Below are 27,108 nucleotides of genomic sequence, written 5' to 3' on the forward strand. Positions count from 1 at the left end.
GGAGGCAGCCCTACCCCCCCTGCAGACTGGGCTTCATCCTCAGCTGGGCTTGCCTTCTTCCCCCCCCCCCCCAGCCAGCCCTCACCACTCCAGCCCAGTGCTGGAAAGCATGCTGCAGACTGTGATTTAACTTGAACCGGGAAGTGGTCTGGGACAGAAGTTTCATTAACCGGTTTGACCCAGGCCAATTAAGTCTGATACTACAGTCAACCAGGTTTATCTTAAACCAGTTTCAGCCATTTTGCACTGAACTTCTTTTCCATTACAGGTTTAAACCACCTTCTGATTACTTAAACTGGTTTATGTGTGACTTCTGTCCCTAGCCTTAGTCTCAGAGGCAGCCCACCCCAAGCGCTGCACAGTGTTCTTGAGGATGCCACTACCAGGCATAGTAAATTTACCAAGTAGAAGACCGTGGTTTCTGGTCACAGGAATTCCCATTATACGTAGATCAGGCTCACGCATGTGGTGTAGGAGCACGGGAAGAGCCTTGTTGCTTTGTTTTTATGGTCGAACCTAGGACTTAGGACCAAAAGTTTGGCACAACAACATTGGCTGAGGACAGTTTGTCCCCAAGCACTCCTTATATACTGTTGTGAAGAACAAGGAAAATCATTACTCTTAATTTTAGAGTAGGTCGCTTGACTTTTACCTACCTACCTGCTAGCAATATTCTAGTTTGTAAATAATTGCCACCTCCAACCTCACCCATGGCTTGAGAGTTTCTCTTATCCTTTGAAGTACCTGTTGATGCTCTTCTTGAGACATGAATGCTGCTCCCTTACCTAGAACCTTTCTCTGTTGAAGCTGTTTCTACATGGACCATCTTTTGTTCTCCAGTTTGCTTTGGAAGAGTGTCCAATAAAGAAAGTATTATTCTCAGTGGGAAGTCTATCTGAAGCATCAAGAACAATAATAGAGCTGTCTGACTTCGGTGTTATATTGTTGTGGATTCACTGGAGTATCAGGTTTACTCAATAGGACGTGTCTGCCACATCAAGAACAGTACTTCTATTATTGAACTACTGTAATAGTGGTTAGTACTGCCAGCACATTACTTGCTTTCTTGGTTGTAATGACATCATCTGATAGACACTAAATTTTCTTTAAAGATAACTTGCTCTTTTTCTTAAGTAGTTTGATATATAAAATGCTTTATTTTTTAATTGTCCATACCTTGTGTGTCTTTTTAGAAGAGGTACATTTTTGTGTTAGGGGATGAAACTTGTTTTTTCTCCATTTTCTTCTAGGCACTTTTATGCTTATGAAAAAGGATGCCTACTTTCTTGCTTTGTCCTTTTTGCTATGTGGCATATGAAGCTTTCAAGAAAGTATCTCCTCTCCTTTCTTTCACCTTTTTCCTTTTTCACGTTGTCTGTCCTGTTTCCTCCTTTAGCTGTGCTGTCCTCTTCCATGTTTCTTTGGGCCTTTCTTCTTTCTTTTATTTAGCTATTCTCTGAACACAAGTACAAGAAAAAGTTTTACAAAAAAACTAGGACCTCTGATATAGCTGGGAAAGCTGATGTAGAGAGGCAGAGTCATGGGTGAGTTGGATTGCATAAGGAGGCTGGACAAAGATGAATTAGTTTTCTGATACTAGGTGAAGAGCTTCTGGAAAAATGAATGAATTTCAACCTGTCCTCTATACAGAGAAGTTAGTTGGGTAGGAATGATGTCCTGCAGGCAAACTGTGCATATCAGTGCAGAAATGGATAGGTGAACTCATAAGAATGGTTTTTGGGCTGTGTAATATATGGAATACTGTTTCCTAAGGATTTTGTTATCTTATTGGATAGGATTGGTGGATGTACGAGCTACTTGGCCTGTGCTTTAAGCTGAACAGACACACATTTGTGTTGCTATTAAAGAAAAATGTCCTTTCTTTAAAATTAAATACAAATGGTCCTTGAAGGCTGGTTTCCTTTCCCCTTTCCTTTTCCCCTTTCTGTGTTGAAAATCAAGCAGGATTTTGGTCTGAGTTCAACATTTTCATGTGTGTGTTTCATGGTAAACAGTTTTTCCTCTAACTCTGATAATAATTAAAGAACCATTCTTTATTTTGTTAGCCCAGTAGTATTTCTTGAAATTGCATCTGTAAGTGCTGGGTGTGACAAACAGTCTGTCCAACAGAAATAGTAGGAACACTTTTGGTAGCTGGGGGAAGAAAATAAAACAGTTGTTCCTTTTAATAGAAATAGCATTAGAGGGGATTCATTAAATTACTTGGGGACAGGAATGGAGCCATGGATTTCCTCCTATAAACAACTGAAGTTTGTAAAGGACACAGGCTTGAGCATATTATGTGTTCCTGTTAATAATGATAGTGTGGTGTGGAGTTCTCTAGACTTTATCAGTGTACATCAGATATTTGAAAATCAAATAAGTTGTGTGACTGGGAGGGGAGATATAATTGATTCCTTGTGGTTTGAAAAGTGAGCATTTCAAATTTCACAGTTGTTAAGCATAAATTTACGTTGACGTGTATTTTTTCTCTGTAGGACCGTGTGTATGTACAACAAAATAATGTGGAGAATGTCTACAATTTGGGCTTAATAATTTTTCGAGATCAAGTTGTACGTTATGGCTGTATTAGGGATCACCTTCGACAGACACTGTTGGATATGATCGCAAGAGAGCGAAAAGGAGAAGTTGTAGACAGGTACAGTAGTTATAACTTATTATTGTCTTTTGCTTAGTCTGTTAGATATAGAATGGAAAGTAGTGTTTGCAACATAAATAGATGTAAATAGAGGTTGCTTTGCAAACCAGCAGTCACATCTACAATTTGACCACAAGTATATTTTAAAGGTGTTCTGTATTATGCTAGAAAGATGTGCAGGTTTTGAACAGGCAGAGTGGCTCCTTTAACTGTTTAAGCCAGCCACCTTTGTAAATTTTAGGTGGTTTGTGACTAAGAAAAGCTGTTGCACAACAGTATATACTTGATTTAACTGCAAAGACGTGAATATTCTTTTATATTTAACCTGGGATTTTTTTTCTTTCAAGGCTTTCCTACCACTTCTTTGCCTCTGCAGCTTGTTGTAATGTCTAGGGGTTGGGCAATTTCTGGCCTTTGCCTTAGCTTTTATTTCTCCTTATTTTGTGTGCATTGATTTTACTCTTGTATTAGGATCTACTGATTTGATTTATATGATTTCTCTTATTTAACTACTTTTTCTTTCCAAGAGTTTTAATCTCTCTTGTTTCTCTAAGCCTTTAAATCAGTTTCTTGTTCCTTTCTACTATGTTAGCAAATGGTGAGATTCTTGCCACATGCATGATGTTGTAGGTAAAATAATGAGAAATTTGCCAGCTTTTTGTGTACTTCTCCAATGTCAGAATAGCTGTTGGGTGTGGAGATATGTAAATTTCATGCTAGTTTGGGTACAGTAGTGTGATTGGGGTAGCTTCAAAGGCAATCTATGAGAGACTGATATTGCTTGGCAACAGTCAGATATTCTTTTCTATTGGCAGACAATGGGTTTTATTTTCCTGGAATGAATGAATCCTCAATGCTCCTATACTTTCTTGATGTGTTTGTGCTCATAATCATATTTTGTGTTTCTGATTTTTTTTTTTTCCCGTAATTGGGCTAGAACAGTAGTATGGCTGTAACTATTGGATTCTTTTAAATGAGCCTCATCCAGGATAAAATCAAGTTTAGAATAATTGTTCCATTTTTTATTTGTTGGTACCTTTTTAATTTAACGTGCTTTTAAAGAAAAAAACTTTTGGTTGTCGGTTCTGTTCTGTGGCATTCATGTAATACAAATGTAAACAAATTTTAGAATCATTTATTGCAGTTGAGACCTAGTTCACCTAGTTCATACTTTCTTTTGAATATAATGAGAGCTCTAGGTCACCTTTACATTTTAAAAAATTTCACAATAAAATCTGTCAGGTGCTGAACAGAAACAGCACACCTGTTACAATGGTGTTCTACATAGTTATATTAACTTATTCTGCCTATTTACTTTATGTCTTAAGAGCATGTATGAATCTCTAAGTTGTTAACATCTTTTGGCAGAGGCGCAATAAGAAATGCTTGCCAGATGTTAATGATTCTAGGTCTTGAAGGAAGATCGGTTTATGAAGAAGACTTTGAGGCTCCATTTTTGGAGATGTCTGCAGAATTCTTTCAGGTACAATGCTGTTGTCATTTCAATAACTGTGCTTGGAATGTAGCTAATACATTTGTAGTTGCCCAAAAGGTGCAAGGGTTGATGAGATCTACAGCTATATTAACTAATTGTTACATAGGTAAATAGAGGTGGAGGAGGAGGGAGAGCATGTTTGCACATGACTAAACAAAACTTTGATTAATCTGACAACATTGACGTTATGCAAGTGTTTTAAGCTTATTGAGAGTTTTTAGTTTCATAAACTCTAAATATATGTAAATAACTTCTGTAAAAGGAAAGAAAAAATAATTATCTTACCAAACAGTATTTTTATTGGAACCTTGAATAATGAATTCAGAAAGGTTAAGAAAAGTTACAGGGGAAGATTGGCATTTTGGAGGAATGGTTATTGAGGCTTAATCCTGCATTCAAGACCATTTATGTCCTTATTTGAAATAGTCAAGTACATTCACTGAATGCAAGTTCCTACACCTCCATTTCTGTCAGATGGGGGAACCAAAAAGCCAAATTGAGATGCTAACAAATTTAATAATAAAAATGTCATCTTTATCACATGATATAAAGTAGAAAAGTGTAAGAGGTCTCTGAACATGTTTGAAGCAAGAAGGCATGTTTTTAATTTGTGTAGAAAGAAACACTAAGTACTAGGATTATGTAAATTGGAAAGGAGATGTGAAATTGAAGAGTCAGGAGTTAAACTTGAGTCTGGATAAAGTGTTTACTGTTCATAGAACAAAATTTCTAAATTAAAATTAAAGAATTGGTTTACAACAGGTTAAAAAAACAAATAAAAAAACTCCTTGCCTGTCTTGTGCTGAGCATCAAAGGAGAATGATATTGACCTGTTTAGATAAAAGCCATTTGACATGAATTAAGAAATTTTTCACTGACATTAGCTAGAATGAAAATAAAATGGGCTGTTGATCCTTTACCTCAAACGTTCACCAGCTAGGTTCAGAAAAATTGTCCACCTTTTGTTTTTCTCCTTTTTTCCTTAACTATGGTATGACATAATTAGATGTTGCTATTTTGGGGTTTTATGCATTAGCCTCATGATTAGTTCTACTGACTCTTGGAAACTGGATGCTAGTGCCTCTTGAAATTGTGTGTATGCTGTCATGTATAGAACTGTGTGAACAGGTGCACAAATATTTGCACACTTGCATATTTTTTGTGATGTTACAGGTATAGTTATTTGATGGCTTGTGACATTTCAGATGTGATTAGAATTTATTTCTAAATTATTTGGTTGATACCAAGCACACTTCACATTTGCTTCTTCATTTTGAAAAAAAATCTCTCAAGTGTTAATTTGTTTTTCATCATAGATGGAAAGTCAGAAATTTTTAGCTGAAAACAGTGCTTCAGTATATATAAAGAAAGTAGAAGCCAGAATTAATGAAGAAATAGAACGGGTGATGCACTGCCTTGATAAATCAACAGAAGAGCCAATTGTGAAAGTTGTTGAGCGGGAGCTTATTTCCAAACATATGAAGACTATAGTGGAAATGGAGAACTCTGGGCTAGTTCATATGCTGAAAAATGGAAAGACAGAAGGTAAGACTGGATTACACTGAAAACAAAAATACTTAGGATATTGCTTGCTTTTTTGTGATACTTACAATTTTCTTTAGCCCTTAATATTTACATTTCAGTGGAAGTATAGAAGCACCAAATCAACTCTCACAAAAGTACTAATGCATAATAAGTGGCACTTGTCAACTTGCCAGCCTCCCACACTTCTCTTAAGTAGTTTTCAAAATATGTAGCTTCTGAACCATCCAACTCCAGTCTACTTCTGGTCAATAAGCCACAGTTTGAGAACTGCTTGAGAAAGTTGTTCACTCTGTAGTGATCTTGCTTGATCAGTTCAGCGAGGGAAGAGACTAAAAACTACACTATGGAGAACAAGTGGCTGTAGCGCCTCTGGCTCTTGGTGTAAGCAACTGCAAGCATGTGCCCGCATGTCTGTGCTGTTACTAACGGTTCAGCCTAGGCTGTTCTATACAAACTGCTTCTACCTTCGACTAGCCTGCAAAGGTTGAATCAGTTCAGGCTCTGGTTTTTTGAATGTCTGTCCCTAGCCCTGATGTGCAAATGAAGGACATAAAGGAAAAGAGCCTCCATTTTATATTGCTTGATTTGGAAGGGAGGAAAGCCACCAGGCTCTGAACTTTGGTGAGGGGGGTGGCACAGGAGAGAGTGAGCAAATGAAGAGCTAACTCACTTATAGGTTATTGACCAATTGTGCTGCAGAATCCTGCACTTGGGGCTGTTATCAAACATGAATTATTTTTAACTTTCAGGTTTCCTAAGAAGTTTAGTGATTTTTTTTTATTTATTTTTTTTAAGCTAAGACCCAAAACTTACTACATTAGTCCTTTCTATTTTAAAGTATTTTCCCATTTACTTTAACTTTGAACTTTAGGCTGGGCATTTTGAAGGCTGTGTTACTGAACAAAATTTATATATAACATCTTCCCCCTGAATTCATGAACTTCTCATTTGTCTAGTGAATTTTAATGCCATGCTGTTTTGTTCTTGCAGCAGATCTTGACTTTTGTTGTTGTGAAGATTGTTAAATGAATCTTAAGCCAGAATTTGTTCATGTCTGTTTGTGCTGATTGAATGAATGAGTGAAAATGAAACATATGTGTTGGCTGAAATCAATAATATTCCTTTTTTTTCCAGACCTTGCTTGCATGTACAAGTTATTTAGCCGTGTGCCAAATGGTCTGAAGACAATGTGTGAGTGTATGAGCTCATATCTGAGAGAGCAAGGAAAAGCACTAGTATCTGAAGAAGGAGAAGGAAAGAACCCCGTTGACTATATACAGGTACATAAAATATATATTTTTTTCTCACTTTTTCTCTGCATTTTAGAGTAGTCATTAACTACAAGGATGTTTAATTGATGCTATATGTAGTCAATAAGCCTTCAAATCAATGGAACAATGGTTACAGATAGCCTAAATTACAAGTTGTTAAAGTTTTGTGACAATTTTGATTTCAAGAAGATATTTACAACTTCTTTTCATACATAGGTTTGGAGACTAATCTCTTGTTTTGGACTGCTGTTTTTTATTAAGTGAAATATTCAGGGTAACTTAAAAAAACACTAGGGAAGCTTCTATTCTATATAAAAAGTAACAGTCACATCAAAATCCAGTTGTTCAGACTCTGAAATACACTTTATAGTTCCTGTGTTTTGCTTTAACGAACTAGATTTTGATGTTAGTAAGAGGTATCCGAATGTTGGTTGTTATGATATTCTTCCTGTATAGTGCACGTGGCAGGAGTTTTAATCGTAGATTGCGAGGTGAAAGTACTGAAGATTGCAACAAAAAACAACAGAAGCATTTTCTCAAACAGCAGAGCAACTCTTACTTTGTTAGGAGTTTAAAGATGTTGTCATGATAGCTAATTCTGGTTGTCTTCATAGTGGGAAATGTTTTAAATGTATGAAAAGAATTCTGGAAGCGTTCTCACTAAAACTTGTTTTTGTTTAAATAAGTACTCATTTCTCTTGAACAGAGGTGGTTAGTTTTCTTAGCCTGAAGTCAGGCAGAAGATAGGGACAGGGTGGCACCTTAGGAGTTGCATAAACTGCAGTTCATCAGTAGGTAGTTGCCTACAAAAATGTATGCCTTTATGAATCAGTTATTTAATCTTGAGAAAAACTTGTATAGGTAGGAAAATGTGGATTATTTCTAATGATCCAATGTTTCTACTTTAAAGGGAAAATGTTTGTGTAGTCTGTATCCTAAAGAGAGTATATGAATATTCTTTTATAATGTTCGGTTGCAAATATCTTGTATAGGTGTACAGGCATTTTAATGTAATGCCCTGCTAATATTGTTGTATTAATAGCAAGATGTTAATTGGTAATAAATTGGATAACCTAGTTCTAATAGGATACTATTATAAGAAGCCATTTGAGTATAAAAATATTCATATTGATTGAGGAATTTGTTTACTGGCAATGCTTATGCAACTTTCTTACCAAACTTCAAAAGAAGAAAAATAATCACACCTGCAAAGGAGTAAGTGGAGGTGTAATCTTTTTGATCATTTGAACATTAAAATTTGAGAGTCATGTTAGCTTAAAATAAAAGCCAAAAGCTTTGATCTAGAAATACAAGAAGCTTGGATTAATTTGAAATTATTTCAACTGTGTTAAACCTTGTGGAAGTATCCCAGAAAATGAACTGAATAAAAGAAAGAGTTTTAAGTTTTACTTTAAAGAAAACTTGAGAATTTGCTGCCACAAAGACAAAAGTATTAAGGCCATGAAACTGACGAAGATTTACAACTGTTCTGCATATGCATTAGCAGATAATACCTTTGGCTTATGAATATGCAACAAGATCATTCCATAAAGGTGCTGAAGTGCGGAAAGTGTGACAGCATTTGATGATCAGATTCTAGCAAGCCCCTGAAGAAGTGTATCTTCCACTATGGAAGGAGAAGAATATCAATCCTTATAAACTGAGATACCCGAAGAACCTTGTCTGCCTATGTCCTTAGACTAGCAACAGCTACAACCTAAACCCCCGAGATACCAGTTTGGCACTCTGATTTTATCACAGCCTGTTCACCTCATCTCTTTCAAGTAAGCAGCAGCAAGAAGACTAATATGGTATTCAGAAGAAACGAGCAGCTTTCCAGTCCAGCTCTGCTTCTGCAATATCAGCATCATTGGTGAGATGATTGCCAAAGCATTGCCAAGGGATTAGACTTTAATTGTTCTTGTGATTACTTTGAAAGGGACATTTGAAATACTATTGTAATTCAAGGTGCTAACAGTTTCTCCTATTAATGCCAGGTGTTCACACTGTGAAACTGAAACTTACTTTAGTAAACTGAGATTAGTGGAATCAATTTTAAATTTAAATCCTCTAATATACATTAATTAGCCTGTCTAAGGATTACTCCTTAAAGTGAATTGGGGAAATGAGAAGAAATACAACTATATTGAATAACTTTTCAATGGCTTCTTCTAAGTAACTGAGTTCAATATTTTTTGGAGTTTTATAAGATATGAAAAATATCACTTGGCTAATATCCATTTATAAATTCTTTAGTTTATACATTATAAACTGAACAGATTCACCAGTCCTTATATGAAATGCTCTAGACTATCTATAAACTGTTTTGTTTATTTATTCTATGCTAAGATGATAGTGTTAATATTGACAAAAGGACTGATGTATGTTTGGTTTTGGCTTACTGAGAAAAAAGCATTTAATCCAAGTTGGACTTTGGGTGAATGGCTGAAGTAGCTATTATCTAGTACTTGCATGTGCTTAGTTTTATTATTTTCTTTTCTTTTCTTTATTAATACATACTCATAACTATGAGTATCTTGTTTGTTATTGATCATGATGCCCCTTGAAGCTTGGTAAGAACTATATGTAACCAAGATAATGGGAACTATGTCTGTAGATTTTAAGATTTATTGTGCTCCATCTTGTATCTCTGGACTATACATCTTAGTAAATTTGGGGATAAAATCAACTTGGTACATAAAATCTTTTTTTTCCTTTTTGATTAATAACTCCACTGTTAATGCACATAGTTTAGTTGGTTTATTTGAAGCAGTTAGTGTAACAACAGACTGATCTGTGCCACTCCAGACTGTTAAAAATGGGGAAAAGGTTTCTGAATTAATACTGGGAAATATGGAGATAAATGCTAAATTCATAGAATATGACTTCAATTAATGTTTCTTAAAATGCAGTGTGGTGTGTAATTTCCTTACTACTTGCAATAGCATACCTGTAAAAACAAAATTTTCCCCTTTTTTTTCTTAAGGGTTTACTGGATTTAAAGAGTAGGTTTGATCGCTTCCTTCAAGAATCTTTCAATAATGACCGTCTCTTCAAGCAAACTATTGCGGGTGACTTTGAGTATTTCCTCAACCTCAACTCTAGGTCTCCAGAGTACCTCTCATTATTTATTGATGATAAGCTGAAAAAAGGAGTCAAGGGAGTAAGTATAAACTCTCAACAGGATACATTTATACGTATGGAAAGGGACAGAGCCAAAAGGTGGTCATTTTGTCCATTCCTTTGCTCTGACGCAGGATAAGTATATCTAGACAGTCTGTGATGATGTGTTACCCTGTCCTTAAACATTTCCAATTAAGGAGATACCACAGCTTCCCTCAGTACCTTGGGAATTGATCGTTATGCTTAATTAACCTTTGTAAGTTGGAAACTATTGCCAATATCTAACTGAAAATCTTAACTACAGATTTAGACGGTTCCTCCTTGTTCCATCACACACAACATTGGAGAGCAATAGATTACTTTCATCTTTTTAACAAACTTTTATGTATCAGAAAACTGTTACAATTCCCCCCTTCAGTTATCTTAAGTCCAGTTCCTTTAACCCTTCCTCATAGGTCATATCATTCTTTTGCTTTCCACTGGACTTTCAGCAACTTGTGCAGTGTCCAAAGTTAGTCACAGTCCTTGTCCTTGCCAGTGGAAATAGAACAGAATGCTTATCACATTGCCTGCAAAATCTGGGGCGGGGGAGACTCGCTTTCATAGCTTTGTGGCAGCTGCCTGGGCTAGGGAGGAAGGGGCCCCTCGGCCAATCAGAGATGTGGGGGGCCTGCTGCTTTCCACCTGTGAAATGGCTACATGGGCCTACATTCTACCTATGAAATCGGGGAGGGGGCAGTGCTTGTGAATTGGGTAGGTCCCTACATATGATACACCTGTTAATACACTTCAGAATGGCATATGCCTTTCTTGCAACAGCTTCAGATTGTTTAACTGTTTGTAGTCTATCATAACCCTCAGATCCCTCCTGCTGTACTGTTGCATACCCATTTATTTTGCACTTTGATTTTTTGCTTTTGATTTCTCCTTCCTGAGTATGCAGCTTAACACTTACCTTTCTTGAATTTGTTTCCCTTCCAAAGTAACTTGTTCTGATTGAATTTCATTTTGCTGATTTTGGACCACTTCATCAAGATCATCTTGATTTACTGTGGTTCTGTCTACCAAAGTGTTTTCAACTCTCCCAGCATAGTCTCATCCATGTACTTCATGAGCAATCCCTACCATAAATAGTTAACATGCAGAGAGGATTGCAAAAGCTTTACAATCAAGTATGGCAGTAAAATTCTCAGTTAGAGTACTTTATTTTTTTAATGTTTTAAACAGTAATACAAACCAAATCAAAGCATTGCATGAAAGAGTGGAAGATTTGACTAATGTCATACCCAGGTTTTCAGGCAACATCCCATTCTGTTGGTTTTTAAATTAATTGGGAAAAACAAGCTTTACTTCAGCGTGGCTACATGTAACCAGTTTAACATGTTTTAATGTAAAATATTATACCTAAACAGTGTATAGTGAACCACATAAACAAGGGTATTTCACTTACAACTAGGATGTTACAGTTGATTTGAAAAGATAGTCGCCCCTTTTTTCAGTTGTATTGATTCCGTTTCAAACTTGAAAGAAAATACAGCACTATAATTGCATCTTTTCATTGAAAATGGTAAGAATTACAGACCAAGTGTTCATATCTAAATCAAGAAGCCTAGTTTTTGTAAAACAGCATATTCAGCTTTAACTAAAAATTATCCAGCAGCTAACATTTGCTTGAAAAGCCTTGGACTTTAGTTGTAGCTGTTTCCTGTTTACCTGAAACATATTTTCAGCTTGCAGTAGAATGTGTGAGGGTTCTTACAGCGTAGATTTCTGTTCATGCTTCAGAAATTAAATTGTAGTTTTACTTACTTATAAGTTAGTTATTGGTATTGAAGGTTGAAATTGTCCTCAACCCACTTTTCATTACCTGTTGTAGCACTAGAACTCCAGCTCAGTCCATAGAGTGACAGGCAAACCGTAAAATGATTTATAAATAGAGTCTCAGCCTTCATTTTAAAATGATATTGTTGTTTTTTTTAATGTATTTTTCAACAGTACTTTTTTTTTTAGTTTTAAAGTAGCTGTGGGAAATGTAAGGCACTTTTCTTCTGTCATATACTACAACTTTTTTCCTCTTGAGTGTCTTGTCTTCATTTTAGTTTGACCTGAGTTTTCCTTTTTACTTGGTATGTTAGTGTGCTGCTGTTTTGTTACACCTGGTAAATTGGGCCAGAGGGGGCCCCAGTCATCTACTTTGCATATGCAGGGTGGGTTCCAATTTAGGGGTAGTGTCAGGTTAGTGGTGGTAGTGTTGGGCTGAAAAGTCCTTCAAAATGCAGTCAACCCAGATACTTTAGAGTTGGAACTTGTTTCCTTTATATGTTGAAATTTAACCCTGGGGTCAAAACTGGATTGTTGCCTCCTAACTGGATTGTTTTCCAGTTAAATTGACTTAGGTGTGTACTTCTTTTTCTTCACGAAGGGTATGTGTAGTGCGGGGAGGGTGTTTTTTGGGCTAAGGTTTTAATTTTAAAAATTAATAAATTTTGTATTTTATATACTAAAAGTAGCAAATTACATATTTCTTTTACAGCTAACAGAGCAAGAAGTAGAAACTATATTGGATAAGGCAATGGTTTTATTTAGGTTTATGCAAGAGAAAGATGTTTTTGAACGTTACTATAAACAGCACTTGGCAAGAAGACTCCTCACAAACAAGAGTGTTTCAGATGACTCTGAGAAAAACATGATATCAAAATTAAAGGTAAAAGATTATCTGTATGCAACTTAGCACATCCAAAAGGTTCTTTAATTTATCTTCACTTCTGATTTCTTTTAATTAATATGTAATTGACATACAATTATTTTCATTTAAATATTCAGTTTTAGGTTTTAATAAATTTGAGAAAATACTATTTTTATTTCCTTGCAGTAAACACTAATCTGTCCAAAAAGAAATAAAACTACAAAATTAGGTGATGTCTGTCCCAAATAGAGTAGAAAGATATTTTAGACTGTTTTGTTCGTATAGGTCCTCAAATAAGTTAGTCTCTTACTAATAGTGCAACTCCAAAAGGCAGTATAATTAAGTGGTTTGAGACTGGGCGTTTGTTTGACCTTTTTCTTATTCCACACACTTTCACTGATCTGCAAAATGGGTTTGCAGTATCTTAAATACTGTTGAGCACTTAGAGCATAAAATAAAGCACTTCAAGATGGGGTAATGAAAGGTTATGCAGTAACTGTACAGTATGCTATTTCTTCTTTTGGAATCTGCTTTTTTTGACTTGGCATTCTTATAGTGAGACCATATTAGTTTCTGAAAACACATTTACCTTATGGTGCCTTTCACTTCCCATGATGCACTTTACCCCAAATTAAAAAGGGCAATTAAAACAGGTAAAGCCTGTGGACCTGATAACCTATACCCTGAACTCTTGAAGCAGTTGGAGATAAACTAGTGGACATTAGCTACCTATAATTCTATCTAGTCATTTGGAAAACTAAGATACCCTAGCTGTAGTGCAAACCAAACATTGTATCCTGGCTGAAACCTTTAGAGCATTTTGCCAAGACCTCACTGAAAATAAAAACAAGAAACAATGTTTGGCAAGCTAGCTGATTTGATCTGGACAGCCGGTGCTCTGGGTTTACCCTGTGCTATTTTGTGCCTCAGCCTGTCTCACGTAGGACTAACAGATCTTCAGTTGAATAAAACCATGCATATAACCATGTGGGGTCACCCAGGCATTGTCGAGTCTAAACAACTTGGCCTAACTACTGATTCTATCCTACAAAGTCCCTTCTGAAGGGAGGCGGCAGCAAGTCACCTTGCAGAATCTGCTTTGCCTTTGTAAGATGTGAGAGAGACTGCATCTGTTCTTAGTTAAAAATGTCTTTAATCTGTTTTGCCTCAAGATGTTGAAGACTACCTGTTCTTCTAAGGAACCTGTAGCACAATAAAGTAGAAGATGCACAAGTTATCTTTTCAGCAGAGCTATTTAGCTCAAGTGCTATGCTTTATTAACAAAGCTGTACTGATTCTGGTATGCAGCTTAGCTCTGGTATCCCTGCCCAGCATAGCATTATGCCATGTATATGTAACCTACAGGTCACTTATACCTCCCCTACACATTACACTTAAGGCAAGATTAACCAGGTAATCATGCCTTAAATTGTGACCCAGCTATGTGTTCAACCAAATAATGGCATGATAAAACAAGCAAAAAGCTACAAAGTTATTCCATAAAAAATGTGTAATAACGTTGCAGCTTGTTCCCCCGTACTGTGAGCCCTGCACGACATGAGGCTCTCAATGGTGGTAGCCACTGCATGCCCCATAGTGACAGGCTGCAGGGCTCACAGCAGGGGGGAAGCTGCTGCTGCAAACCTCCCACCGAGCCTCACAGCCAACAATGCTCATAGCAGGAGCAGTGTTCCCAGTGCTGCCCCTGCTGCGAGCCCAGGCTCCATCAGCTTTAGTGTTCACAGCCATGGGAGCCAGGGATCATGATCTGCAGTTCTCTGTGCACCAGCAATAAGGTGTGATAGAACCAAATCACAATCGCACAGTTGTGCCTCTTGCCGTGCATGTGTGGCATGACAGGGGGCATGATTGTGTGGGTCAAACATTAGATCCCATTGTGCCTTTTACCTGTATATGTAGAGTGGTATAGCAGTTAGCAAGAACAAGCTTCAAATACAGCCGATGCTTGTCTCCTGACATACCAACCTTCTGCACTGGGGAAGCCAACCTGCGACATGGATGCCACTAGTGGCACAGGTGGTCTCTGTATTTGGCCCACAGCAGATGGGGAGAGGACAGGCAGCACAATAAGCAGAGCAGGCAGGGAGCACAGGGCTGGGAGCAGAAAGAAAAGCAGCAGATTTGAATGGGGAAGTGCAGTGGCACTGGGGGAATGAGATGCTGATTTGTGGTATACCTTCCACAATTGTTCTACACCATCTGTTGGTAAAGTTTGGTCACTCCAGATTTGTCACGGATGACTAGAGGTGAGGCCTTTCTGGCTTCCCCTACCACTCCTACTTTAGTTATTTGAAAGACAGGTAACCATACCTGCAAGCTGCAGCAAGGATTCATTGGTCCTCTCAGATTCGCAAAAGTTAAAGATATTTCAGTTAATATGGCTGTCTTGTCTGTGTAAGTACATTTACAACACATGCTCAATACTGTATGGTTTTAACACTTTCTGTCATCTCAGTTGATATGTTGTAGTGACCTGGAAAACTTTGCTTGTCATGGCCAATTAATGATTTTGAATGGCTGAGTAAAATTAGTTTTTCATTCAGTGTCATGTTACAGGAAGGCTGGTTTATGTGGGTATGTGTGCATTAACTTTTCAGAGCAGGTTGAGATAAAGAATATGTTTTTGACTGGTTTGTTTTGAACACAATCAGTAAGGAAAAACAGATTTCATAGTATTATGTCTCACACTGCTTCTCATCCTTGCATGGGAAGAAGAGTTTCTCTCTTAAGACCTGGAAACTGGGTATGAATGAAAATTTAACTAAGGAATTATAGCCAAAGTTACCTTTTCTGTGTTTAGGCACTTGTGGCATGTAGTGCTTTCTTTCAGTGTTTTGAGATTCGCAGCATTTATAGATGCATTTTTATAATGGTGGTACAGCGAATAACTACTTTATTTTATAGACGGAATGTGGATGTCAATTCACATCTAAACTGGAAGGAATGTTCAGGGATATGAGCATCTCAAACACAACAATGGATGAATTCAGGCAACATCTGCAGGCTACAGGGGTAAGAATCAATTATATATTTTTCTTGTGCTTCAAGTACAGAAAACAACTTGGTTCTTAGTACTAGGAGTCATGCAGGCCTTTACTGGCTACTTTTTTCACGTTGCAACTTTGGTTAACTCATTCAGTAAATGTTTTTATCCTGTGTTTATTTGGAGCCCGACTCACTACTTGATGAAAACTAGTCTCAGTAATAAAGTTCTTTTTAAATGTTTATTCTGTCTGTATTCTAAATAGTTTTATGTAGTAATTACCATAAGTGAGTTAAATATAATTAGAACAGACTGCTACCTGAGGCAGTTCAAGCACCCACTTTGAACGCTTCAAAACGCATTTGCATGCTTATCTGGCTGGGATCCTATGATCCCTGCTGACTTCCTGCCCCTGGGGCAGGGGGCTGGACTCGATGATCCTCCGGGGTCCCTTCCAGCCCAAATGTCTATGAAATCTATGACAATTGTATTCACATCAAGACACAACATAAGTTAACCAACTAACTAAAAGATGCACTGTGCATTTTGCACAGACTTAGTATGTGGTGAGTAGACTTAATTGTAGTGGAGCTACAGTCTCATCTGTACTTGCACACGGCAAGTTTGGGAAAGCTTCAGAGCTAGGCTTAAAAACTGTTAAGCTGCTTTCCCAGCAGATGGCGCATGCCAACTTGCTGCTGAGGCAAAAAGCAACTAAGTGTCAAGACTGTTAGTTCACGCTCCTAACTAGTAGTGAAGTCCATCTGTAAGCTGCAGCTTTACATGTCACTTTCCTTCTTAGCAGAGATCTTCATGGTCAGGTTTCCATTTAGGAGTCTAGTTCTTTGTGTTTTGACGCCTTGTATCTACTCTCTCGCGTAAGGGTTTTGTGTGAGAGCCATTCGCTTTTCATAGCCAGTCAAAATTAGTTCTGTGGTAGCACTTTGACAGAATCATTTTAAGCTTTGATCTATGAACTAGATTAGTAGTGACTTTTGGAGTTACACAAGATACCATTACAGGTGGTCTTGCTAGATCTTTATCTAGAAGTATGAAAACTAAATCGTGGATACTTATTGTAATTATGATATACTAAGACACTGGGCATGTAGCCAGCCCCTTTTCTTTTCCTTATTATTTAAGAATCACATGTAATCTGTCTGTCAGTTATACCCATATAAACTAATTGTATGATGCTGATCCATTAGACATGAATCAGTTTGTATCTATCCTCTTAGGCTAGGGACAGATATTACACACAAACTGGTTTAAGTGATCAGAAACTGGTTTAAACCTGTAAGAGAACAGACATTCAGTGCACATAAACTAGTTTCAAAATTGCTGAAACCAGTTTGAGATAAACCTGGTTGAATGTAGTATCAGACTTAACTGATTGAGCAATGTCTGTCCCAGACCTCTTCTTGGTTTAAGTTAAACCAGAGTCCTCCAGCATCCCATTATGCTCTCTGGGCAGGGCTCTGCTCTGTGCTTCCAGAGCAGGGCTGGCCCCACCCCTCTGCTCTCTAGCCCAAACAAGGATGGGACATGGTGAGATACTGGCCAGCATGGCTCCATTAAGACAGAGTGGACAGGAAGGGGGTTAATTCTTCCCTTCTCCTCCTTCCCACCACAGTTGGAGTCTACCTGTTTGATAGGAGCAGAGGGGAGGGGGCTGCAATGGTGGCCCTTGTGTCTGGCAGAAGGGACAGAGGAAGGAATTAACCCTTCTCCCTGCTGCCTTCACCTTAGTGGGACTATGCCAGGGCTCTGTTCCATGCTGATGGGAACTCTTCCCCTCCTCCTCTCCCCAGGGCAGGGTGGGGGGCTCTGTGCAGCTCTGGAGGGGCACTCCTGCTGCTCCTCCCCTCCCCCTACAGCTGTTGGGGGTGGTCCGCCTCCACTGCCTGGGCCAGCCTTGCTCAGCCTCGGCCAAGGCAGCTGCACAGTGAGGCTGAGCTGGGCCGTGGGTTTGGGGTCACCCTGGCAGCTGTGGTTCAGTGACAAGGTCACTGAGCCCTGTCAGTAGGTCCGGCTTGGAGGCACCGCAGGGGCTGCTGGCTTAGGTGCTGGGCTGCCAGGGTAGGGGCTACAGCTGTGCTGCTTACCCTAGGGTGCACTCCCCACAGGGAAAGCCAGAGTGGCTCAGTGGTGCAGAGGTGGGGTCACCTCCACTCCAGGTTGCTCCCCACCTCCTGCTCTCTGGCTCTTGAACTTCAGTGGAGGATCAGATGTGGCTCCCAGGGTGAGTAACTGTGGCCACTCTTGGTCTATTCACTTGCAAACTGGTTCAGTCTGTGCAGGTTAGACTAACCTGCAAAGATTGAATCGATTCAGGCTCAGGCTTTTTGAATGTCTGATACTACACTTAGTGGCTGTAATGGTTTAGAGGTTAAATCCTTCCATAAAAGGTATAGCAAGACTTAACCATTTCTTTCAGTTTACCTGCTACCAATTATTGGTTCAGGATCAGGCAGGTACCATGACCCCTGGCCCAGACGGTCATTTTTCATGCTGGCAGGACCTGTAAATGGGTTTGTCTTGTTCCCTGGGTGCTTCAACATTGTTGTCTTACTTTTTTTCTCTTTATAGTAGTCAAAAGTACTTTGCTCCATATACCTTTTTTTATACAATCAGTTCAGATTCACAGTACAATGATAATGCCAATAGACTACCAAAGAATACCAGTCCACAGATAAACAGAGGCCATTATGTATCAGATGTACTAGGGCATTCTGTGCAGGCAACTTCAGATCTCTGAATGCTGTTTTTTTGTCTCGTGGGAGCCACCTCAGCTTTAATGTTTTTTCATTATGCAAAGTACTCTGAAATCTTTGATAGGAAGCACAGGGAATTTAAATTGTTTTACTTCACAGGAATATTTTTAGTTGTTGTGGGGGCTTGTACTCGTGAATAATTTGGAAATAGATTTAGAGCAAGGCTGTCCAACTAGTGGACTTGTGGGGTATATGTGCCCTGCGATGGATTAACATTTGCTCCCTGGGTTCTCACCCAACTTTCACTGTCCCTGCTGCACCAGCTGTAGCAGCAGCTGTCCTCCTTCTCTCCTTTCGTTTGTGCTGCAGGCCTCTGCTGGAGAGGTGATACAGTACAGTACAGCACAGCACAGCATAACTTGCAGTGCTGGCAGCCCAGATCACCCATACGACTGACCACCACGGGAAAAGTGAGGATGTGGCAGGGTGCTGCTCCGCATGGGGGAGCACCTACCTGCACAGTGCAGCGGGAAAGGGAAGTGCCTGTCTGTGCATGTGGGGTGTACAACCTGGGGGAGCTCATGGACCCCCACTTGTGCTCCCCCACATGTTTTTGCCCTCACAGCCACTTTGAAGTTTGACAGTCCTGATTTAGAGAAATCAAAGAAGTAGGCTCAAGCCTGTTACAACTTCCCAGGTACTACAGAGTCCACCACAAACATTCCTTCTCAAGTGCTTGAGGTATGTCCGTTTTGTGGAAATGTTTGTTCAAGCCTGTGATTCTCAACCAGGGTGCCCAAGCACCTTTAGATGCTTTGGAGGAACGTGCAAGGTGTGAGATCATCAGTGACATGTGAGGAGATAAGCAGCTAAGCTAGGTTAACAATTGTCCCTGCCTAGATAATTCCCACCTCTAATTCCCAGGCCCTATGTAAGGTGATAAGCACTGTAGTTGTATATAAACTTAAAAAAAAAAATAGGTTCCATTCAACTCATAAATGTTATAGAGGGGTGCCTCAATTCCATTGAGGACTGCATCAAGTCCAAAAAGGTTGAGAACCACTGGTTTAATCTTTCCCATTTTCTCTAGACAGTGCATGAGAATATACGTAGCATTCTTGAAGATTTAAGGTTTTTGAATAATGTGAGTCTTTCACTGAAGGAATTGGTAGCAGGTGATTCCTTGAGTGCATCCTGATTTTTATCTGCTTTTGCTAAAGATTAGGCTTAGATGTTTCACCAAAGGACACCACCAGCAGTTACTTTCAAGAAGTATGGAAACCTCCCATCATAACTAGGCAAAGTGTTGCTATGTGTATCAGTCTGATGGATTTTGTCTTATAGATGTATCTGTAGGAAGATTTGGGCATCCTTGAAACCCAGATAGCTTTAGCTTCTCAGGCACATGGTTTTTTATTCTGGAAAATTGAAATAATTAAAACCCTTCAATTGTTTTAAAAAGGAAGATTTTACAGTATCAGGTAAAATCCCCTCTCCTGTAATTCTTTAATGTGAACTCATAAGGGAAATTTTTAGACCCAATGATAATATTTAAAATAAAAGAGTCATTCTAGGTGCTTGAGTTTGATATTTTAAAATTGGAGAGAAAGTTCTTATTTAATTAAGAGTAAGAGGTGTGTTACATGCTTTTTGATACTTAAACGTTAAAGGAGACTTGATTCAAAGGAGGGAGGTATTGTAATCTTGATGGACAGCAGTCATTCATTTCATGGTTTCCCTTTGGCTAGCCTTATTGCTGGGTTTTTATTAAACGTCTAGAATACTGGAAGCAAAAAGAAGAGTATATATTTCCCTAGCAGAACAGTTCTGTGATAAAAATTGTTGGCATTTTGGATGGACTTGAGAAGTTTTTATGTTACTGTTGTAGTGCCATAGGTCCTAACATTTTCTATAAAGAAAGGCCTATTATGCTTCAGTTGAAATAATTTGCACACATTGCATATATATGACCTCTCATAGAAAAGGTCAGGAACCAGATATTCTTCTCTGTTCAAAGCCTCTTGGTTTTAAAACTGAGTTAACAACATAATTTGCAAGTTTATTGCAGTGTGGACAATTTCACACAAAGAGAAGTTCTGGGTTGGCAAAAGTCAGAACTGAGATGCCAGTAAACCTAAATCAGTGAACCTAAATTTTGCAGTTTAGAGATGATGCAGTTCAAGTTACATGGTTCAGACACTCTTCTTCCCTTAGTTGATGCTGGGCACACAGTGAAGAAGAGAGCAATCTCATGGGGCGCGTCTAGATGAGTGCACACATGCATCTTGCAGCGTCTCAAAGCCCTTTGAGATGCTGCAAGAGGCACATGTGGGAATGAGAAAATATTCCCTGCGCTGTGGGGGTAAAATTAGACCCCTGGATATCCAGGGATCAAAAAGAACCATGGCGGAAAAAAGCAGGGCAGTGGCAGCCAGAGGTTGGGTCCTCCGCAAAAAAGCTCTAGTAGCAGCCAGAGCATCTCTATAGCTGGCTTTCGCCCTGGTGCTGAAGCACGCTGACTACTCGTGCAGGGCAGGCGTCATGCCAACTGCAGGGGGCTGGACCCTAGCTCCTGCTGGTAAGTAGGGGGTGGCGGGGGCTGGAGGAGAGAGGAGGGCACCCCAGCCCCCATCACTGCCCCCTCCCGCCTGCCCCCCCAGAGTCCCCCTGATCCCTGCCCTACCTGGCCACATGCCTTGCCTGCCCCCACCGAAGCCTTCCCAGTGGCTGCCCCAGCCCCCCCATCACTGCTGCTCCAGGCCCCAGCATTCCAGCAATTTAAAAAAAACAACCCCCCTACCACCCTGCACTCACCAGCACTAGCAGCTGCCATGAGAGTCACTGGGGACCCCCCACACAGTGCAGGGCCAGGTGATGGCTCTGCTACCCTATGCTGCATGGAGGGGCTCTGCCAAGAGGCCCCACAGCTCCTGCTCCTGCAGTTAGTGAGGCCCTTTTTTTTTTGTTCTAAAGTGCCAGAGGCTGGGGTGGGGGCCTGGGGGTGCAAACAGGGAATGGGGCCAGGTGGGGCAGCTCTTGGGTCTGGGGGAGTGGGGGTGGGACTGGGAGGGGCAGCCATCAGGGGTGCTACAGAAGCCAGCAGGGGATGGGGCCAGGCAGGGCAGCAGTTCAGGGGGCTGAGGAAACAAGTAGGGGTGGTGCAGGTGGGCCCTGTTGAGTGAGGTGGGGGGCACCAAAACGTATAGATTTTCAGAATTGAATTTATTACAATGATAGAGACAGTGGTAGGCTTCCAAATTGCTTTAACACTATAGATACATCAATAAAATATTGCCAAACTGATATCTCTCTCTCTCTTGATATATATAGATATAGATACATATATAGTGGTCTTTTGTTTTAATTGTGGAGGAACATGGATTTCAGGGTAATTTACAGAGTGATTTTGAGATTTTTTTTTTTTTTTTTTTAAATCAGGGATTTTTCAGCATTCAAGTAGGGACCACCAGAATTCCTGCTAGGGAGGACCAATGGCAGGACCCTGCCTGCTCAGAGCTGGCACCTTGGACCCAACTGGAGGTGGCCAACCAGTTGGCCCCCCTGCAAGCCCTGCGAGATAGGGAGGCAGGCCCCGCACAGCCTGTTATGCCCCTGAGCTGTGGGGGCTCATCAGCACAGGCTACTTTGCCCCAGGCCATCAGGGCTCGGAGAAACCAGAAGCACCATGGTGGGCGCTTCCAGTTTCACTTTACCTTACAAGCCAGCATGCCAGTTAATTGAGCATGCCGTCTTGTAAGATGCCGGTTAACAGAGCTTTTATTCTACTTTTGTAATATAAAAATAACATATTTAATGCTGTTCAGGGAGGCTGTTCTACTATTTAACTTTGAAAGATTTTGAGTTTCATTTCCATGACATCTATGGCGGCTTAATCTAATGTGCTCTATCTATTCCTTTATCTTAGGTTTTCTTGTAGTATGCAAGAATCTGGAGGCATTTAATTACACTTTGTTTTAGAGAGAAAATTACCTGCCTGTGATGCATGTTCTTCGAAAATATTAATTATAATAAGGCCACATTCATTTTCCTATTGGAGCTGAAAATACTTTTATTTACAAGTTTAACACAACTGAATTTAGTTGACTGTTGTTAACAAATACACCTTGATTGCAAATAGTTGTGTGCCACCTACTGATGAAACAATTAACTCAGAACTTCAGTTCAAGTGTTTTCAACCTGTGCAAATACCAAAGTTAAGTTAATTTATTTTAGAACAAGAATTTAAGCCAATTATTTTTTCCAAGTTGAGAGAAACCATTTTTTGATGCAAATTAAAGTAAGATATACGGTAAGGTAAATGGTTTTCTATTTTAAAACTTGAGAAGAAGAAAGGTATGAGTTAACTTGCTGTTGTTAACTCCCTATGTTAAATAGCAAGCTATTTCTGTAGGCAGGAGGCAGGGTATATTTGCACTGTATAGGCTAACCAAATGAGCATGAGGTTTCATGAGCCTTAACTTACTTCATCAGATGCTGTGAAATTTTCTTATCATACTCTGCCATAGGGCAAGTACATAACTTTTTGGTTTTAATTCATATGGTTAGCCACCTGTTTTCTTCTAGTTAGTCAACTGTTTTAAAAACAAAGTAACAGCAGGAGGTCATAAATGACAGATTTGGCTGTGAGGTGCTGTGAATTTCAGAATTTCTATTTATCATCACAAATATTTGCTTTTGCCTGTTACTTTACATTGTCAAATTCTGTACAGTCTCAAATGCCAGATGGGAACAATGTGAGTTCTTTCTGGCTGTTCTTCTGATTTTTTTGGCTCCTTCACCAACGGTTATAACTTAATTTGCCTTTCTTGGAAAGTATGGCAACTGTAACTTATCTTATGGAAAGTGAATGACTAATTATAACAATGAACAAGGATGAAAAACTCCTGTTTTTAAATTGTGCACTCCTTCTTCCAATTACTCTGCAGGTTTCATTAGGTGGTGTTGATCTCACAGTGAGGGTTCTCACAACAGGTTACTGGCCTACACAGTCAGCCACACCAAAGTGTAACATCCCTCCAGCCCCCAGGCATGCTTTTGAAATATTTAGAAGGTACGTGTTAAATTAGGCATTTGATACTCTGTCTTGTAAAATAAGTGTTTTTTAATAATATAGTTACAAGAATTTTAAAACTATATTCTAAATGCTAGAAAGCTAGAAAACTGACTTACTGCCCGTCTTTTTTGTTTCAAGTGAGACTTCCGGTTAAATTTAATTCTTTTAAGAGTAACCTATAAATTACACTTAGTGTATTTCATCCTGAAAGACTAGCAGTGTTCTCAGTAGTTATCTGAAATGCTTTGGGAAACTCCGGGTAATATACAAGGTATAAAAATGTAACTACTTTCCATTTTAATTTCACAAATTCCATTTTATTTGTATTGTAGATTTTATTTAGCCAAACATAGTGGTCGACAACTGACGCTTCAGCATCATATGGGTTCTGCAGATCTCAATGCCACTTTCTATGGCCCTGTTAAAAAGGTAAACTTCAAGGTTGTACAAGTGTTAACTTAAAACACTGTATACTTGTAGGCTTTTGACGAGTTTTGCAGTGTTAGATATGCTCCATCCCTTCTACAACAAATTCTTTCCCTGACAGCATCTTGGAATATACTTATAATGCGTATGTTGTGTAAGTTAGAATCAAATTTGAAACTATCCAACTTGCTGGCTTTTCTATAGCATAGAATGGTAATGAACATGTTGTCACAAGTGATATTCCAAATATGTGTTAATTTTAAACTGTGAATCTGTTCATAGTGAAATCAGGTTGTTTTTCCGGAGTTATTTCATTGTAGTTAATCTTACATATATTTTAAAGCCAAACCTGTTCTAGTTTCACATACAGAGCGCCACTAACTTATGACATTTGCTGAATATATGAAATCTTAATCTGATATGCATGAGAAATGAATGTAGCAAGCGCTGAAGAGATCAGTGCTGGAAAGCTAATCTTAAATTAGAACCAAGAGTGCTTAACCACCAGCCTGTGGGCCAGATGCAGCCCACAGAGCCATGTCATCTGGCCTGTGGGGCTTCTCACAGGTTGGGAAATTTTGGCAGTGGGGGAGTGGTGGCATTTAATACTACCACCCTCCCCTGCTTCTAGATTCCCAAGCCCCGGGCAGCAGGTCAGAGCTGGGCCATGCCCCTTCCTCCTGCATGGCTAGGTTGGGGCTGGGCCATGCCCACTTCCTCTGCATGGCTAGTTTGGAGCTGTGCCATGCCCCCTTCCTCCCATGTGGCTGGGCCATGCCCCCTGCCCCCGCATAGCTGGATCGGAGCCAGGTAATGATCTCTTCACATGACCGGATGGGGCCCCACTGCACCTTCCCTGGGCACTAGATTTTGACTACTGCTGGATAAACCTGTGGATGAACCAGGCAGTGCCCACCCAGCCTGCTGAGCACCACTGAGGTGGGAAAAAGAGATTGCATGATGCATAGAGACAAAGAGGGCATTCAAGCATAGCTGCAAAGCAAGCCTTATTTATGGGATGCCCCAAAAGGGATTAATAAGAGGCTTGGGGCTGGTGTCATTGGAGCAATGGGCAGGTAGCTCAGGTGCAGCACAAACAACAAATTGTGGGGGAAAGTGGGATGTAAGGATGCTGAAAGAGCCTTGGAGAGGGTAGGCAAAGGAAACACCTAGCATATACCACTGTGATAATTGTACATATTTAAAAATGTTGTAATTAATACTCATAAGCAGAGTCTTCCATTTAACGGAAAGCTGATTTAGGAGGTCCAGTTAGATTCCTATAAGTAATTTTATGTTTTTTTTAAATTAAAACAGGAAGACGGCTCTGAGGTTGGTGTAGGAGGTGCCCAAGTAACTGGCTCAAACACACGGAAACACATACTGCAAGTTTCCACTTTCCAGATGACAATACTAATGCTCTTTAACAACAGAGAAAAATATACGTTTGAGGTAAGAAGTGTGGCTTTTTAAGCAAACTTTAAATAATTATTAAACTAACCCTTACAAACAGACCTCAGTTCTGTCATGAGGTCGTGGTTTCCCATCTAGACCTTGTGCTGTAGACATCTCATTGGTATGTTGTTCAGGTGCTGTCTTGAGGCATTAAGTTTAAGTACATAACAAAGCTTACCATTGTCCTAAGTATTACGCAATTTAAGGTGCACTTCACTTTAGTTTCTTCAAATAATACTGACTACCGCTGCTTTAAGATTTATTTTTGAGACAAAATTTAGATTATTGTAATTTAGCTGTAAAATTGCATGGCAGGCAGAAACTTGAAAAACAAATGGGGTAGAAACAAACTAGTAGTTATACAGTATAACCTCATAAATCCGACATGCTCAGGACTAAGCACCTGCCTGCTGTAAATGTGAAAATTCTGGATTTTTTAAACGAGCAGTGGCTGGTCGCAGGGTAGGTGGGGCAGTGGCAGTAGTGGTCACTGCAGAGCAGCAACGCAGGGTGGTGGAGGGTGGTGGTAGCCACTGCATGCAAGTTTCCCTCGCCACTACTCCAGGACTGACCACTGCTACGCCCCAATGTGCCGGATTTTTGAAAATTCCAGATTTTTGATATCCAGATTTAAGAAGTTATATTGTACTTAAATTATAATACAAGTAAACAAGTACCAGTTATACATATAAAGGTAGCGGGGGGGGGACTTTTTGGTTATCAGCAGGGGAAATTAAATGCACTTTGATCCACATTAACGTATTTCAAGAAAATTTCGCAAAGCATGCAGCTTATATCTGTGCACGATGCTAACGTTTACAATTTTTTCGGTCTTCTATAAATAAAGGATGTAGATAGTTATAGAATGTTATGCTTTTAGATGTACTGCAGAAAGTTTTTAAAAACCATTTCATTGAAATGAGTGAAATATAACTTAAGAAACGGAATTGCATGGAACAGCACATTTAGTTTAACATTATGGCTAAGTACAGACAGTCAGAAGCCTGAGGCTGAATTGATTCAATGTTTGCATGTTATTTTAAGCTGCACAGATTAAATGGAAGTGAACAGATATTATTTACCTTTGACTCAGGAAATGCAGCCACGTGCTTGCAGAGGCTCAGGCCAAAAGCCAAGGGCACTAGAGCATGGCTTTCTGGCTGTGCGTTTGTTCACTTCCTCTTCGTGCTGCCCCCAACCCAGACTTATAGCAGTAGGACTCTGCAGGGTTGTTCATCACTTCCTCTTCCTGCTTCCAGGAGCCTCTGGGATTTGTAGTCCACAGTTGCAGTGAGTAGTAAGTTTGAGCAGGGAAAGGGGTCTGTAACCCCCCTCCCTGGCCCAAGACCTCATCTGGGGTTTGCCTGGAGGGGGCATTCCTGCCCCCCCCCCCTTCAGACTGGGCTGCATTCCCAGCTGGGCTTGGCTCCCCCTCCCCATCTCTTATCAGCCAGCCCTCGCTGCTCCAGCTAGGGAGCTGAGGGGTGGGGCCACCCCTGCTCTCTGGAGCAGACAGCACAGACCAGCCCATGGCTGCAAAATGCTGGGATGCTGGGGAGTGTGATTTAACTTGAACCAGGAAGGGGTCTGGGACAGAAGTTTCATAAACCAGTTTGACCCAAATCAGTTAAATCTAATCTACATTTAACCAGGTTT

General features: G+C 39.7%; 1 protein-coding gene across 1 annotated transcript in view; it reads left to right on the forward strand.

Moving 5' to 3' along the window:
• Positions 1–27,108, forward strand: part of CUL3 (cullin 3) — a 92,362-nt gene that overhangs the window by 57,587 nt on the left and 7,667 nt on the right. Inside the window, exons 4-13 of the mRNA XM_019533059.1 lie at positions 2,499–2,659; positions 4,028–4,142; positions 5,471–5,699; positions 6,834–6,979; positions 9,957–10,133; positions 12,627–12,797; positions 15,705–15,812; positions 23,444–23,568; positions 23,904–24,000; positions 25,315–25,449. Coding sequence (XP_019388604.1) covers positions 2,499–2,659; positions 4,028–4,142; positions 5,471–5,699; positions 6,834–6,979; positions 9,957–10,133; positions 12,627–12,797; positions 15,705–15,812; positions 23,444–23,568; positions 23,904–24,000; positions 25,315–25,449 — 1,464 coding nt within the window. The remainder of the gene's footprint in view (positions 1–2,498; positions 2,660–4,027; positions 4,143–5,470; positions 5,700–6,833; positions 6,980–9,956; positions 10,134–12,626; positions 12,798–15,704; positions 15,813–23,443; positions 23,569–23,903; positions 24,001–25,314; positions 25,450–27,108) is intronic.

Source organism: Crocodylus porosus, unplaced genomic scaffold (genome assembly GCF_001723895.1).
Source record: "Crocodylus porosus isolate Cpor-Errol unplaced genomic scaffold, CroPor_comp1, whole genome shotgun sequence".
Taxonomy (NCBI): domain Eukaryota; kingdom Metazoa; phylum Chordata; order Crocodylia; family Crocodylidae; genus Crocodylus; species Crocodylus porosus.